We start from the raw sequence: 16,301 nt of genomic DNA, 5'->3' as shown, positions 1-16,301 counted from the left end.
TTTCAGAAAGGAAGTACACGTCTGAGAACGATAGTTGAAACTTGTCTCCTCTCTTGGTGTTACATTATCGATCACAGCTGTATGACCCCAATCGATTAAAGTGATGCTACTTTGCGATTGGTTACTAAACAACGCTTTTAACGAAGTAAGACAGCAGTGGATTCAATTAAATTTAAAATCCGACTAAGTACATTTTCTGTTCCAATTTGTCTGATAAAAATTTTCAATTTAAAAATTTAAAAATTAATTGAACTAACTGTCTAATGGAAGGCGTTAAGCAATTAAATTCGCAATTGAATTTGACGATTTTCGTATTGCAATAGACTGACAAATTTTTAATCTGGTGCAATTCTATTAACGTTGGGCCCTGGTGACTACAACCGATAACTTCTGAATGGCGTAAAAAAATCCTTACATTACCGGAATAAATTCAGGCAGTTCACTAAACCCAAAAGTGAACCACACTTGAAGGTTCCCAAAAAAGGTTTTAAGTGATAGCCGAAATAAATTCGTACAAACATATCTCTTTTCCTTTGCCACCGTCAAATCATCGATTTGAGTGCTGTTGGCTGGGTTTATTTCGAGCGTGCCTCCTCATTCTTCTCATTCGTTTTGTTTTGTTATTGTTGGTTTTAGAAATAAAATTTTGACAAAATTTTCAATAGGAATCAAATTTTGACAAAATATTCTATATAAATAAAATGTTGACAAAATTTACTATAGAAATAAAATATTTTCTATAGAAATAAAATTTTGATAAATGTGTTTATAGAAAAAAAAAATTTTTTTGAGAAAGTTTTTGTATAGAAATAAAATTTTGACAACATTTTCTATAGAAATAAAATTTTGACAAAATTTTCCATAGAAAGAAAATTTTAACAAGATATTCTATAGAAATAAAATTTTGATAAAATACTCTATAGAAATAAAATTTTGTCAGAATTTTATTTCTATAGAAAATTTTATCCAAATTTTAATTCTATAGAAAATTTTTTCCAAATTTTACTTCGTTGTTGTTTTTTATTGTAGCTTAAAACCATACATTGACTAAACCACAAGTGTAGCTTAACCAACAGAGGAAAAGAATGTTTGTCAAATTTATTTGGGCAAAGCCCTATAGACTGCAAGATGGTTGGAGGGACGCACGTTTCGGAATTACCACGTTCCTCATCACCATCCTCTACTTGCAGCAAAACTATCAACCAATTACCGGAATAAATTCAGGCAGTTCACTAAACCCAAAAGAGAACCACACTTGAACCTTCCGAAAAAAGTAATACACGATAGCCGGCCTATGCCGAAATAAATTCGTACAAACATATCTCTTTTCCTGTTCCACCGTCAAATCATCGATTTGAGTGGGTTTATTTTGAGCGTGCTTCCCCTTTTTTTCATTCGTTTTGTTTTGTTATTGTTGGTTTTTTTTTCTATAGAAATAAAATGTTGACAAAATTTTCAAAAGGAATCAAATTTTGACAAAATATTCTATATAAATAAAATTTTGACAAAATTTTCTATAAAAATAAAATTTTGACAAACTTTTCTATAGAAATACAATTTTGAAAAAATTTTCTATAGAAATAAAATTTTGACAAAATTTTTTATAGAAATAAAATATTGACAAAATTTTCTATAGATATAAAATGTTTACAAAATTTTCTATAGAAATAAAATTTTGATACAAATTTACTATAGAAATGAAATATTTTCTATAGAAATAAAATATTTGACAAAAGTTTTTATAGAAAAAAATTTGAGAAAATTTTTGTATAGAAATAAAATTTTGACATGTTCTATAAAGGGTGATACGGTCAAATTTTGGTCAAGGGAAACGCGTGTAAATCGGTGAAATCGTTTATTTAAAAAATCAAATTAAATTTCTTTTTCAAGTTCAATTAGTATAAAATTCAGGAAAAATATTCAGTTAGGCTTTCGCTTTCCCAAATCCGAATTGCCGGGCCTCACGCTTGACACCTGCCATCAGATTTTGTACAGCCACCTTGTCCACCTTCTTCGCCGCAGAAAGCCAGTTTGCCTTGAACTGCTGCTCGTCCTTAGCAGTTTTTTTGGTCTTCTTTAGGTTCTGCTTGACAATAGCCCAGTATTTCTCAATTGGGCGGAGCTCTGGCGTGTTCTTGTCCTTGGGAACCACCTGCACGTTGTTGGCGGCGTACCACTCCATGGCCTTTTTACCGTAATGGCAAGATGCCAAATCCGACCAAAACAGTACGGAACTACCGTGTTTCTTCAGGAAAGGCAGCAGACGTTTATTCAAACACTCTTTCACGTAAATTTCTTGGTTGACAGTCCCGGAAGCTATGAAAATGCTGCTGTTCAAGCCACAGGTACAGATGGCTTGCCAAACCAGATATTTCTTTGCGAACTTTGACAGTTTTATGTGCTTGAAAATATCTGCTACCTTTCCCCTTCCTTTTGCCGTATAAACCTTCTGTCCCGGAAGCTGCTTGTAGTCGGCTTTGACGTAGATTTCGTCGTCCATTACCACGCAGTCAAACTTCGTCAGCATCGTCGGGGATCGCGCTTTGGCCGTCGTATTTTGTTTATCATCGCGATTTGGAGTCACTACCTTCTTGTAAGTCGATAGTCCGGCTCGTTTTTTGCTCGATTCACGGTTGTAGACGATACACCCAGCTTATTTGCGGCATCTCGGAGAGGTTAGGGTTTCGCTTGAAACTACCGGCAACTCTCTTTGTCGTCTCAGCGGCTTCCGGTTTTCGATTTCCCCCCGATACAGACTTCCTGGCTGTCGACAAACGTTCCCCAAACACTTTAATTACATTTGTAACGGTTGATTTGGCAACTTTTAGCGATTTGCCAGCTTTGCGTGCGAGTAGCTCGGATTTTCGCGATGCGCGAGCAAAATTTTGATACGCTGCTCTTCTTGCTTGGACGGCATTTTGACAATTGAAGAGTGAATTCCAAAATCACAATAGGAACAACATTCTACACACACACACCTTCAAAATGAGGGGTGTTCAGGTTTTTTAAATGCAAAATTGAAAGAAATACTTCAAGTTTATATTGACCAAATTTTGACCGTATCACCCTTTAGAAAAAAAAAATTGAGAAATTTTTTGTATAGAAATGAAATTTTGACAAAATTTCTATAGAAATAAAATTTTGACAAAATTTTATATAGAAATAAAATTTTATATAGAAATAAAATTTTGACAAATTTTTCTATAGAAATTCAATTTTGATAAAATTTCCTATAGAAATAAAATTTTGACAAAATTTTCTATAGAAATAAAATTTTGACAAAATTTTCTAAAGAAATAAAATTTTGACAATATTTTCTATAGAAATAATATTTTGACAAAATTTTCAATATTGACAAAATTGTCTATATAAATAAAATTTTGACAAAATTTTCAACAGAAATAAAAAATAACATTTAAATTTAAAAAAGTAACAGTTTTTTGTTTGGTAGTTTTTTGATAAAATTTTCTGCAATTTTTGGTAGATTATTTATGGCTCGAGTGGCAACCGTAGATGTAACACGGAACGAACAACGGTATGACCACATCTGGTTTCCCAGCCAAATATAAAACAATCACTCTATCACCCATGAATTCCTTTACGAGCATTTTGATTTCTGCACGTTATAGATTAAAATGCTTTTGTAATTTTGTAAACAATAAAATGGACCGTTACTGGCATATGTCTATCAGTTGTCAGGCGAGCGGGTTCGAAATTATAGTAATCTGAGGTTGCATTATATATCAGACACACTGCATATGAATTGGAATCTTCAATTTCTATAAGGACTTCTAAAGCGTGATTTGTTAAGAGCTTGATAACTTTTAAAAAAAAAAAAACGCATAAAATTTGCAAAATCTCATCGGTTCTTTATTTGAAACGTTAGATTGGTCCATGACATTTACTTTTTGAAGATAATTTCATTTAAATGTTGACCGCGGCTGCGTCTTAGGTGGTCCATTCGGAAAGTCCAATTTTGGGCAACTTTTTCGAGCATTTCGGCCGGAATAGCCCGAATTTCTTCGGAAATGTTGTCTTCCAAAGCTGGAATAGTTGCTGGCTTATTTCTGTAGACTTTAGACTTGACGTAGCCCCACAAAAAATAGTCTAAAGGCGTCAAATCGCATGATCTTGGCGGCCAACTTACCGGTCCATTTCTTGAGATGAATTGTTCTCCGAAGTTTTCCCTCAAAATGGCCATAGAATCGCGAGCTGTGTGGCATGTAGCGCCATCTTGTTGAAACCACATGTCAACCAAGTTCAGTTCTTCCATTTTTGGCAACAAAAAGTTTGTTAGCATCGAACGATAGCGATCGCCATTCACCGTAACCTTGCGTCCAACAGCATCTTTGAAAAAATACGGTCCAATGATTCCACCAGCGTACAAACCACACCAAACAGTGCATTTTTCGGGATGCATGGGCAGTTCTTGAACGGCTTCTGGTTGCTCTTCACTCCAAATGCGGCAATTTTGCTTATTTACGTAGCCATTCAACCAGAAATGAGCCTCATCGCTGAACAAAATTTGTCGATAAAAAAGCGGATTTTCTGCCAACTTTTCTAGGGCCCATTCACTGAAAATTCGACGTTGTGGCTCGTTAGTAAGTCTATTCATGATGAAATGTCAAAGCATACTGAGCATCTTTCTCTTTGACACCATGTCTGAAATCCCACGTGATCTGTCAAATACTAATGCATGAAAATCCTAACCTCAAAAGAATCACCCTTTATGATGGATGAAAGTCAATGGAATAAGACAATTAATTCCGATTCAATTGATTCAATTTGTCATGTTTATAAATAAATGAAATGATAAAATGAGCTAGTGTTATGACCTGTATGACACTTTTTCTTAAATATTATGTAATTTTTCAATGTTATTGGGAATGTATATTTCATTTATAACATAAACTATTTTTTGTATATTATCTTAGTATTCGTAGCTATTAAAAAGCAATGTTTGTTGTATTTATTAAATTTGTTTATACAACTTATTAATTTCATCAACATTTTTGTTAACACAATTCGTAAAAACATAAAATATTTTTTTTGTTTTGTGTATATATATTCACCTAATGATCGACGTGTATACTTACCTTTTGATAAATCCAATGAGGTAATTTTAGCATTCATCAAAACATCATCGGCCTGCTTTTCGGTACGTATATCCCAAAAACGGATCTTTTTGTCATAGTGACCGCTTATAATAGTCGAACCTAAACTATCGGTGGTTACGAGATCATTACAACTGGATCCGGCAAATTTTGTCTCAATGCAAGCTATGCTACGCAGATCCCAGATTTTTAATGTTCTATCATGGCTACCGGTGACTACTTTAACTGGTTCCTGAATATATTTAGCTGCCATTACTTTACCACTGTGACCAGTTAAGGTGTGCTGAAAGTACATGAGAAAAAAATAAAAAAAAAATAAAGTAAATAAATTAAAAATAAAACAAATACACAATAAAAATACTATGATTTTCAGTTATGTTTTTTTTTTTTTTTTTTTATCAAGATAGCCCATTAGTAAATCTTCATGATAGCAAACAAACTTTAAAATAATTCGCACATTTCATGCTGGTTATTTCTTTTCTCTACCTCACTTACAACACGTTTTTTGGATTATTAAAAATTATTTATAAGATGCCAATGTTCTGAAGATGTCGGTTGTTGCCATGATTACATTTCGTGTTAACAATTTCAAATTATTGCTCGAAATTGTAAATGTTTCGCTGTTAGTTTCAGGCCAATCGGCCAATCGACACAATACCATCACCTCAAATAGTAGCGTTTTTCCTTAGTGGCGCATCATAAAAATTAAATTGTTTTGGGGTTTCTATTTTTTATGGTATTTCCTGAATTCATAAAAACAGCTAGAGAATCTTGAATGCAAGTAAAAAGGTTAATTAGTGTTTTCCCCTCCAAATCTTAGTGGTTAAGCCACCTAGGTGGAGGTAGCAAGACAACAGTCAATAGACTCAGGCATACCATCAATTGGGTGTTGCAAGTGTTTCAGATTTGATAGTAAATGTAACATGAGGTCAAAACAATAATTAACATTTCCATGTTCTAAAACTGAAGAAGAGCTATCTTCAGTTTGGGAGGTATGAACGTGTGGATCATTATCCAGTAGTTGCTTTTTCACCTTTTTCTTGTACCATATTTGTCTAGCATTGAGGATTATTTATTATTTTTTGTTTTCTTCAACAATTACAGAAGTGGTAGCATAGCATAGGTTTTGAGTCTTCCTTTTAAAAATGCATTTAATTACCTTAAAATATTTTGATCTCTCTTTTTGGTAATAATTACTGGAAATTAATATAAAAAATCGTTTGTGGTTTCATCACAAACGTCAGCAAGGGGACCATAGCTATAATTTTCATTTAGGGAAATTTTATACAAATATGTTATAGATTTTGGTTTTCTTAAAAACATAATCATTTGTAATCAAAATGTGGTTCATAGAATTATTGCATGTGGTTAACTGTTTTGTTTCTATTTTTAAGAAACATAATTATTATATTTAAGGGCAATAGTGAGGGATAGCAGTGGTCGTCAGAGATAATTAAGAATACCACTTTTTGAAATCATGAATTTTAAAATAGGAAAATTAAAGAAGTAAGCATGAACCAGCAGAGACCCCCGACCTTATTATACACTGACCACACTGAAAAAGAAGCATGCCCGGTTCCAGAGATTTTGCTTTCACACTAATGATTCTGGCATTGATTCCGAGCCAAAGAAGCGGAGAATTGATGCCTTGAAAACAAAAAATCTGTAGTTAAACTAATGCTAAATTTAACTTATTTTTATTCGAAAAAAAAAAAATTATTTGTTTGTAGTCAAATGTTATTATATTGTGCGAAATTTTCCATAGCCCACTAACAGGTTCAATGACCGTACACACACGTTCATTACGTACTAAAGAAAAAAAAAATCCGTACGATTCCCAAAAATAGTAGAATGGTTAAAATGGTCATGATTTGGGTTCATTTTTCTTCTTAAAGTTTTCTTTAGATAGAGAAAAACATTTCTGATTTAAAGAAATCGTCCTTAAATTAACAGAAATATTGAAATTTTTGATTTAAGGTAAACACGCTTCAACTTAAGTCTAAGACTTATTTTGAAGATTTTGTATCTTTGGCTTAAGGTTTTTTCGGAATTAAGAAAACATTTTTTATTTTGAAAAATCTGATTTATATGGAATTTTTAAACTTTATTTGTACGTGAATAACTTTATTAATATGTCGAAAATGAAAATTCCATAAATGAGAATCGTATCCCTATATATTTATTTTACTTATCCTAGATTTAAAGCCAGATGGGTCGTTAAAAAATATCTCTATTTTAAAGAAGCCGTATCTTTGGCTCGGAATCAATACCAAAAAGCTAAAGGTAAAGTCAAAATCTATGGATCCAAGTAAACTTCTGTTGGATGTACTTTTTTACTGTCGCATTGTTATAATCGAATCCTATGCTGTTCAAAACAATGTACAAATGCTTCTTAATTTTTTTGTGGAACATTTTGCCATTATAACTCAAAGAATGAATAGATAACCTCAAATAATTTTTAAAAGTATAAAGTTACTTTTTGTTGGGGAAACATGAAAAAAGAAGAAGTTATAGAAGTTTCTCGAACTATGACTCTGCTTTAGATAATATGGCATTAATATGGCCTTAATTTTGTGTGCACAGAATGCACATTTTTCAAATGTTTCCGGCAACCTATAAATATGTTATAATTTCAGCGGGCAGAAAAGAATTCAAAGGCGAAAACAGGACAATCGCAGCAATCTCGTTTGTCGAAAGTGCTGAAAATGCCCGCAATTCGCCTCTATGCATGACACTATTTTCATAACCGATTTCGACACATTTTCGCACTTTTGCGTGTTTTTTTTTTTCTTTTCAGAAAAGAACCCAAAAAGCTAATTTTCTTGGCAAAATGCAAAAATGGTGCTCATTTTTTACAAAAAAAAAACAAAAACATAGAATTAAAATGCTTACTTCAAATCTAGAAGATAACAGTCTCATCGGAACCAAAGTACATCTATAAAAAACTCAATTTCACTCAGTCGAATCGTTTCAAATGACTCCTCCCATATAGGACTCGTTACCTGATATCGGATATATCCCAGCAAAAAAAGCGTAACCAAAAAAGTAGTGAAAATGTGCTTTTTGGATCCGGAAGTGGTGTAAAATTGGCGCAGAAGCGATGAATTTAAAATTGGCGCAGAAGCGATGAATTTAACATGGGCTTGTCATAGGAAGGAAGTCCTATACTTCAACAGTCGCTGCACTGAATTTGCATCACTTCTTTAGGTGTGAATTAAAAAATTTTGTGATATTTTGTCAAATAAATAATTTTTATAATTTTTTATAATTTTTAATGGATTCTGACGCTTGTCGGAAACGTTTGACCTCAAATATTTTCAAAAATTCACAATTCTTTCAGAGTGAATTTAGCTTTTTTTTCGACAAAATTTAAATGATTTGTACCATTTTATGAATTCTTATTCTGTTTTTAACCTATTTGAAGCAAAAATTTAAACTTACCCTTCAACAATATGAAAAAAAACGAAATATAAAAAAATTGAATTAAAAGAACTTCCTGTGTAGATAAAATAAAGACCATCTTTGGAGGACATTTTTTGGAAGTGCTTTTAAAGTTGTGCTTTTAGAAGTACTTCCAAATTTTTTTGCTGGGATAATATGCGATTGTAAAACATAAGTAATTACAGTCAATTTAAAACAAGTAAGTAAAGTAGAAAGTCGGGCGGGGCCGACTATATCATACCCTAAACCACCCTTACTGAATTAGTAAACATAAGCATTTGTGGGGTAACATTGATATAGGTATGGGAGATAAACCGCAGTTGCATATTTAAGAAAATTAAGGGATAAATGTTTATAGATGCTTTGTATCAATCTGACTATAGCTCATAGTCGGTGTTGCCAGGGAAAATGTTCGGTTTACCCTACCAAGACAAAAAAAGTTTCCTACTTTCCCATACATTCCCAAATAATTTTCCCTACAATATTTTTTGTTAAATTTAAACAAATTTTACAAAACAAAAATGGTTCTAATTACTTTATTATCTTAAAACATGAATATGCAACGTACATAACTTAGAATATAAATTTGTATTACCACGGTTGCCACAGTTGGTAGAATTCTACCCAAAATAGTATTTTTTTTTTTTGTTAAATGTCTATAAAAATAAAATTTTGGAAAAAGTTTCTATAAACAAATTTTTGTGAGAAATTTTTCTATAGAAATAACATTTTGACGATAAATTCTATAGAAATAAAATTTTGAGAAAAAATTCAGTAGAAATAACATTTTGAGAACATTTTTTATAAAAAATAATATTTGAAAAAAATTTCTATAGAGATACAATTTTGACAAAATTTTCTATAGAAATAAAATGTTGACAAAATTTTCTACAGGAATAAAGTTTTGACAAAAATTTCTATAGAAATATTTGTTTGGTAGATGTGTGGTAATCTTCAAATTTTGTTAGAATTTTTTTGGAACGAGTGGTAACTGTTGTTACCACACATTGTTAAAGATCAAGCCTTGCCGGCTTCTAATTTCCTCCTCTAGAGCCACCAAAATGTAAAAATTATTACAAATTGTGTTGAGTGAAAATGTCCCTACATTGTGGCCCTACGTCCCTATAAGACGCTATATATTAGAAAAACCCTACATATAGGGAATTTCTCCTACTTCTAGCAACACTGGCTGTAGTTGGTATTGCACCTACGGAGTTAGTATGCAACTTATATTGATACATTATTAAAAAAGAGAAAATCGTTCATTTAATGTGGGTAATAAATCCAAATTTGTAAAAATCGAGCAATATTCTTATGTAAGAGCTACAAGTACGTATAAATGCGATCGGCTAGTACATCAAACTTTGAAATTTGAGTAACATTAGTTAATAAATAAGAGTACACACAAAAAATTTTTTTTCTGATTCAATCACGAAATTAATTGATCCAATTAATTTTTTAATTGAAATGTCTTCAATCACAGAAATGATAGTATCAATTAAAAAATTAATTGACAGCCAATTAAAAAATTAATTGATCCAATTAAATATTTAATTGATGCTATTAATTTGTGTGATTGATTTTTATTTCAATTAAAAAAATTGTTGAATCAATTAAATTTTTAGTTGAATATTTTTTAAAACTCAATTAAGATTTTATTTGGAAAAATTTTCGTGAAATTTTTTTCTGTGTACTATGGCCAAATTCGGGAAAATCGAGCGATGCATATATATGGAAGCTATATCTAAATCTGAACCAATTTGCATAATATTTTGCGGGTTTGATTAATACCACAAAAGGTTACCTTGTGCAAAATTTGAGTAAGATCAGTTAAAAAATGAGCCCTGTACGGTCAAACATAAGGTTATTAGGGGCGAATTTTTAAAAATCGGGGAATACATATATGGGAGCTATATCTACATCTGAACCGATTTCGATGAAATTTTGCACATATAGTCAGTACTACAGAGGACTGGATCTAGCCAACTTTGAGCAAGATCGGTTAATAAATAAAGGTTCTATGGCCAAATTTGGGAAAATCGGACGATACATATATATGAGAGCTATATCCAAATCTGAACCGATTTAGATGAAGTTTTGCAGACTTGAAGACCGATGAAAAAGATTACCTTTTGCCAAATATGATGACGAACCGTTTGAAAACAAACGCAACGTGACCCCATTTGTCGAAATCGGGCGATACATATATATGGGAGCTATATCTAAATTTGATCCGATTTCTTCCAACTTCAATGGCGTTCGTCCTTGTTCCCAAAAAACTCCCTGTACCAAATTTCGTCAAAATCGGTTAATAATTGCGACCGGAATCCTGTGAACAACAAATACATGGACAGACGGAAGGACGGACGCTAAGCGCTAGATCGACTCAGGAGTTGATTCTGAGTCGATCGGTAAATATTTTATGGGGTCTAAAATCAATATTTCTGGTAGGCACATTTTTTGGCAGATCAAACTTATTATACCCTGACCACTATGTGGTTTAGGGTATAATTAAATATTGAACTATTTTATTTATTTATTAATGTTCGCTGTTTTAGTTATTGTTTTGTATTATTTATTTTTTTGTACACTTTTTGTTAAGTTTCTACATTGATGACTGATACTAATTTTAATTCATTTTTTTACATTTTGCAATTTATTGTCATTATACCAGATGATTATTTAACCTTTGGCTATTTATTTATTTATTTTATTTTTTCAATATTTTTTTTACCCTTTATTATTAGTACTGATTGCAACAATACCCAGCAAAAACTCCTATTACCAGGTATGAGTACAAGTATGCATGCGCCATATTGGTAACAACTTCCTCGTACATATATCAGTAGTAATACTTTTACACGGGCATGACATTGGAGGAAAGTACTTCCGTGCAAGCATACCAGCAGTCGAAAAATAAGTACTTCTTCGCAAGCATACCAGCTCTCCAAAAATAATATCTTTACCATAAAAATACCCAAAAAGTGTGAACTCACCCTTGTTGTTTTGTAATCCAACACACTATTCCACGCTCGGCGACATGGATCTATTCAATGATGTTATTTTGTAATAAATTATGTACTATACAACTTTAGAAAACAAAGTATATTTTATAGGCAATTTTTTCCTGAAATGTAATTTGGCATTACTTATCGCTACTATTAAATGTGCCCACTGTAGAGCCGAACCCGGACCTCAAGATATGATTTTGATTACCGGTATTAATAGAAAGAATCACTTTTTGCCTACACAGGTAAGTTATTATTTTTAAATCCCAGGTAATACTGCAAGTAGTAACTTTTTGATTACCGGTATTACTGAAAGAATCACTAGTGCTTACCCAGTTTTTGCTGGGTAGAGTTTTTACTGTATTAAAATAGTACAGTTTATTAGTGAATTCTTGTTGTACAAACAAACAAAGTGAAGGTAATTCTAACGATGAAAATACTATTTTAAACTAACTCGGATGAAAAAGCTGTGGATTGTTCAGTAATCAGTACTTTGTACAACTTAAATGTTTTTATACATATACGACGATTATTTAATAAAATTAAATTCAAGCCATGTCAAATTGAAAATCTTTGAAAATGCAACGGTTTAATATAAAGTTCACTCCATATATGACTATGAAAAAACATAATCATAATTTCATAACGTTCATTTTCCCATATGGGATTATCTGCCAAGCTTTGCTTGACCAAAAGACGATTAGCAGATGGTCAAATTCATTCATGGCATGTTTGAAATCTTATTTACTTTATAATCTAAAAATCTATTATCGGAAACTACCAACTGGAAAGTAATCATGAACCAACCAAGCGTCCTAATTGTTAATATCATACAAGTAGAAATATTTAATTAAAATCATAAATATTTATGTTGTTGTTTTATTTGTATAATACTACTAAAACAATTAAATTTGGTATTGGAATTTATATTTTCTTATGTACCCAAAGGATAGTGTGAGTTTATTTCTGTTGTGTGCAATTTTATCAACGAATTACACATCACATCTGCGTTTTAAATTTTGTATCTTTACCATTTATGGTCACATGTAAGTAAAGCCCAGTTGACTTAGTTGACTCTCTATCTCTTTGTTTGAATGGTTGGCGGGACTTTGCTAGTTTCGTGACTTAAGAACGCGTGAGAATTTTCAGAAAAATTGATCATTCACCTTTGTCTTATAATCCAAAGTTGAATGACCAAAAATCAATACAAAGTAGTACCTTGATGCAGAGTGTTAGATTTTCAAAAGCAAAAACGATTAGAGTGTCACTTTCAAGTAATTGTGTATCATATTTTCTCGAAAAATTGCTAATAATATTTATGAAACTTAAAAAAAAGAAATTGGGAATTTAAAAAAAACATATCAAACGATTATTGGCCACAATTATTGTTTTATGCAGGCGAAGATGGTTATAATGATTTTAACGCATTTCGACTATTTTTGATATTAATGCCCATGACTATACAGACAAGCCACTTGTTTTTTTAACAATTTTCTTATAGCTCTTTGAAACCCTTTAGTATGGAATGGGCAGCATTACTTCGAAATATTTTGAACATTTTTTAGAATTTACGTACAATAACATTATTTCCCTTTGCAAAAAATATATTTTATTTATTTTTTTATTTTTTAATAATAATATTCAAATATATATAAAAGAGAGGAAGTCCTTGAGCTTATAATTATGACATAGATAATCAATTCAGTTAAAGTAAAATTTACACCCTCAAAAAAAATCGCTTCTTTAGCATATGTTCCAAACATATTTTGCAGGAAGCACATATATTTTTGGATACTGTAGAAACATTAATATGTTTGTTTTATGTGAACATATTATATGTTTGGAAGCATTTTAAGCCCAAAAATATTATATGCTTGGAAGAATTTTTCCCAAAGACGATTGTGCTCATTGCCTAACATACTCGTAATTTTCACTTCCACGAAATATTTTAGTTCTTGGCACCTTTTCTGTAATACAAATAATATTGAAGAAATTATTCACTTTTATAAATTTTTTAAATGTAACCTTTCGCCTGCACGGAGAATCGAACCGAGGACCACACACTTTGTAAGCCAACACACTATACACTGGACTACGTAGCTGTTATAGTCACCAGTAGATAATTATCGTTATAAGATACATTTATACAGCATAGTTTGCAGCGCCCACGAACTCATTCAAACATAACATTATTTAACAGAAACATACATTTGTTTGGCACGTGGAGCAGTGGTTAGCATGTCTGCCTTGCATGCAAAGGGTCGTGGGTTCAATCCCTGCTCCGACCGAACACTTTTTTTTAATTTACACATTTATATTTATACTGTATTAAATTTTTATAATGAAACTTCGAAATGTGGGTTATTAAAGATTTATAGTCATTTTATATATAGGGGGGGACCTCCCCCTTGCCCTACTTTTTGAAACTTGGAACAAAATTATGCGATTTGCTTGAAATTTTCATTGAATGTTGGGGTTGGCTTCTAGACAAAAATCCGCTACATTATTTTTCGATATTTGGTCGGGGAAGGGGACCACCCTTTGCCCGACTTTTTTAAAGTACAGTGAAAACAAAACTAAACTCCCCGACTGAAATTTTACGGAAAAAATGGGTGAGGTTATGAAATTTATATCAGGTTCCAGATTTTTTAATAAAAATAAAAGGGCATAGGGAGACATCCGCTTCTCTTAAGTACATACAGAGAAACAATTAAACTTTACCGAGTTACTTTAAATTTACAGAGGACTGGGGAGTGGTTACGATATTAATAGTTGATACCTGATTTTGTAATATTTGGACGGAAGAGTGGCTGCCCCTTTAGGCTTATAATTTGCTTGACATTTTCTGGGACGTTTACAAAAGATACGCTACATCACTTTTCGATATTTGGTTGGGGAGGAGGTCCTCCTCTAAAACTGCAAAAAAAAAATTCTTAAGTTTTCTTGAAATTTACAAAGGCAGTGGGGGAAGGTTATGAAGGAAGAGGCAACCTTCCTTGCCCCACACTTGAAGGAAAGTTTCAAGAATTTTCAGAGAAGAATAGCACCCCTATTCACTACGGTGTTTGTCGATATCGATATCGGGGAAAGTGACGTCCCTTTAAACAATAGAGCAAAATTTAAACATCTCCAATCTACTTGAAATTTACATGGAACGTGGGAGGAGGTGATTAAATTTATACATGATGTTTAAATTAGTATATGATTTTTCGATATCTGGTTGGGGAAGGGGAAAATTGAAATAAACTTTGTCGATTTACTTCGATAGAATTTATAGGGACCATTGAGTAGTTGTGAAATTAATATAGGGTACTTGATAGTCTGATGCCAGGTCGGAGTGGAGAGGGTTCCCTTTTGTTCGTTTTTTTTTAATTTAAAGTAGAGGCTTGTCCATAAATGGAAACTCGGTACATAATTTTATGATTTTTGCACAGGCTTCTGCCAGACTTCTTTAGTAAAGAACTTAAATTTACATGAAATTGCAGCCAAGGTAGAGGGTGCATCATTTTCCAACATTTTAGCAAATGTTAATGTGGTAAAAGTTTTTACTACTTTTGCTTTTTCCGATATATTGAATTGGAAACAGTAATTCTTTGTATGTTATGTTATTATAATATAGTGCTTAATTTTCAGATATGTTAAGGAGAATGATACATTTCCACACTTTAAATTCACAAGAAATATAGAAGATTGTCCAACTACTTGAATACAGAACATTATATAAAAAATTTGGAGGAAATGGACACCCTCTCCCCGACATTTTTTAAGACGAACCGTTTTACATATGCATATCCGCCGTATTTGTACCTATAAACGGAAAAGCAAGTAGTCCGATTTGTTTGAAAGAATTCAAATCTTTTCGAATTTGTTTTCAGCACGAAGGATATGGTTGACTAAGTTAACGCAAAATGTTCCTACAAAAACACTTCGGAAGGCGCAGCGAAGCGGACCGGGTTACGCTAGTCAGTTATAAAACTGATGCTAAAACTAACTATATTTATTGCAAAACATTTATTTTGTTGTAGTTTATTTGTAAGAAATATTCCCCAGGCCAACGAATTTTTCTTCGAGAAGAACGCATTTCTACAAAAAATGACAGAAAATGTTCGTTACTTCTTTAATCTCAAATTTTTATACCCTAAACCACATAGTGGTCAGGGTATAATAACTTTGATCTGCCAAAAAATGATTTTAGATCCCATAAAATATATACCGATCGACTCAGCATCACCTCCTGACTCGATCTAGCGCTTGGTGTCCGGCCGTCCGTCCATCCATGTATTTGTTGTCCGCAGTATTCCGATCGCAATTATTGACCCATTTTGATGAAATTTGGTATGTGGCGTTTTTTTTGGTGTAAGAACCATTGAATTTTGAAAAAATCGGATCAAATTTAGATATAGCTCCCATATATATGTATCGCCCGATTTCGAAAAATGGGTCAGACTGCGTTCATTTACTAACCGATCCGCGTCAAATTTGCTACAAAGTATGCCAAATTTCATCGAAATTGGTTCAAATTTAGATATAGTTCCCACATATAACAGGTTGGCTGATAAGGTCTGACACATAGATGGCGCCGCTAGTATTAAATGCATAATATTTTTATATAGTACCAACCTTCAAATGATTCGTGTCAAAATTTGACGTCTGTAAGTCAATTAGTTTGAGAGACAGACCGTCTTTTGTGAAGCAACTTTTGTTATTGTGAAAAAATGGAAAAAACGGAATTTCGTGT

The 16,301-nt window shown here is 32.2% G+C and overlaps 1 protein-coding gene across 4 annotated transcripts in view; it reads right to left on the bottom strand.

Moving 5' to 3' along the window:
• Atg16 (Autophagy-related 16) overlaps nucleotides 1-16,301 on the bottom strand; it is a 553,304-nt gene that overhangs the window by 20,026 nt on the left and 516,977 nt on the right. For all 4 annotated transcript variants that reach the window (XM_075291478.1, XM_075291636.1, XM_075291556.1 and 1 more), the window contains exon 7: nucleotides 5,097-5,397. In XM_075291478.1, coding sequence (XP_075147593.1) covers nucleotides 5,097-5,397 — 301 coding nt within the window. The remainder of the gene's footprint in view (nucleotides 1-5,096; nucleotides 5,398-16,301) is intronic.

This window comes from Haematobia irritans, chromosome 1, assembly GCF_050003625.1.
Source record: "Haematobia irritans isolate KBUSLIRL chromosome 1, ASM5000362v1, whole genome shotgun sequence".
In the NCBI taxonomy this organism is placed as follows: domain Eukaryota; kingdom Metazoa; phylum Arthropoda; class Insecta; order Diptera; family Muscidae; genus Haematobia; species Haematobia irritans.
This window is presented reverse-complemented; position numbering and strand designations above follow the sequence as displayed.